This window comes from Nannochloropsis gaditana (assembly GCF_000240725.1).
Source record: "Nannochloropsis gaditana CCMP526 unplaced genomic scaffold scaffold373, whole genome shotgun sequence".
Taxonomy (NCBI): domain Eukaryota; class Eustigmatophyceae; order Eustigmatales; family Monodopsidaceae; genus Microchloropsis; species Microchloropsis gaditana.
In genome coordinates this window covers 8,808-9,010 of record NW_005803580.1, presented here as the reverse complement: position 1 = coordinate 9,010, position 203 = coordinate 8,808, and the positions used below count along the sequence as shown (strand labels likewise).

The 203-nt window shown below is 57.1% G+C and overlaps 1 protein-coding gene across 1 annotated transcript in view; it reads left to right on the top strand.

The window, feature by feature from the left end:
- The window catches only part of NGA_0358700 (protein kinase), a gene marked incomplete at both ends in the record, with an annotated part of 441 nt that extends 421 nt beyond the window's left edge, over positions 1 to 20 (top strand). Inside the window, one exon of the mRNA XM_005854823.1 lies at positions 1 to 20. This exon is cut by the window's left edge and continues 103 nt beyond it. Coding sequence (XP_005854885.1) covers positions 1 to 20 — 20 coding nt within the window.
- Between the last annotated feature and the right edge of the window lie 183 nt (positions 21 to 203).

The window sequence follows — 203 nt, the reverse complement described above, 5'->3', positions numbered from 1 at the left end:
GTGCCCGCCTTATCAGTTGATTGAATGCTTATGGCATGGATATTTCTCATCTCACGGGCACTGCTCCCCTTCCTCCCAACCTTCTCCCCTTCCTCGCCCCTTCCAACCGCTTCAGACCATCTGCAACGTCGTCCTCCCCGTCCTCCTCCCCCTCCTCTCCCTCCGGACTCTGTCCTCTTCCCAGTTCGAGAAAATTGCGCGAA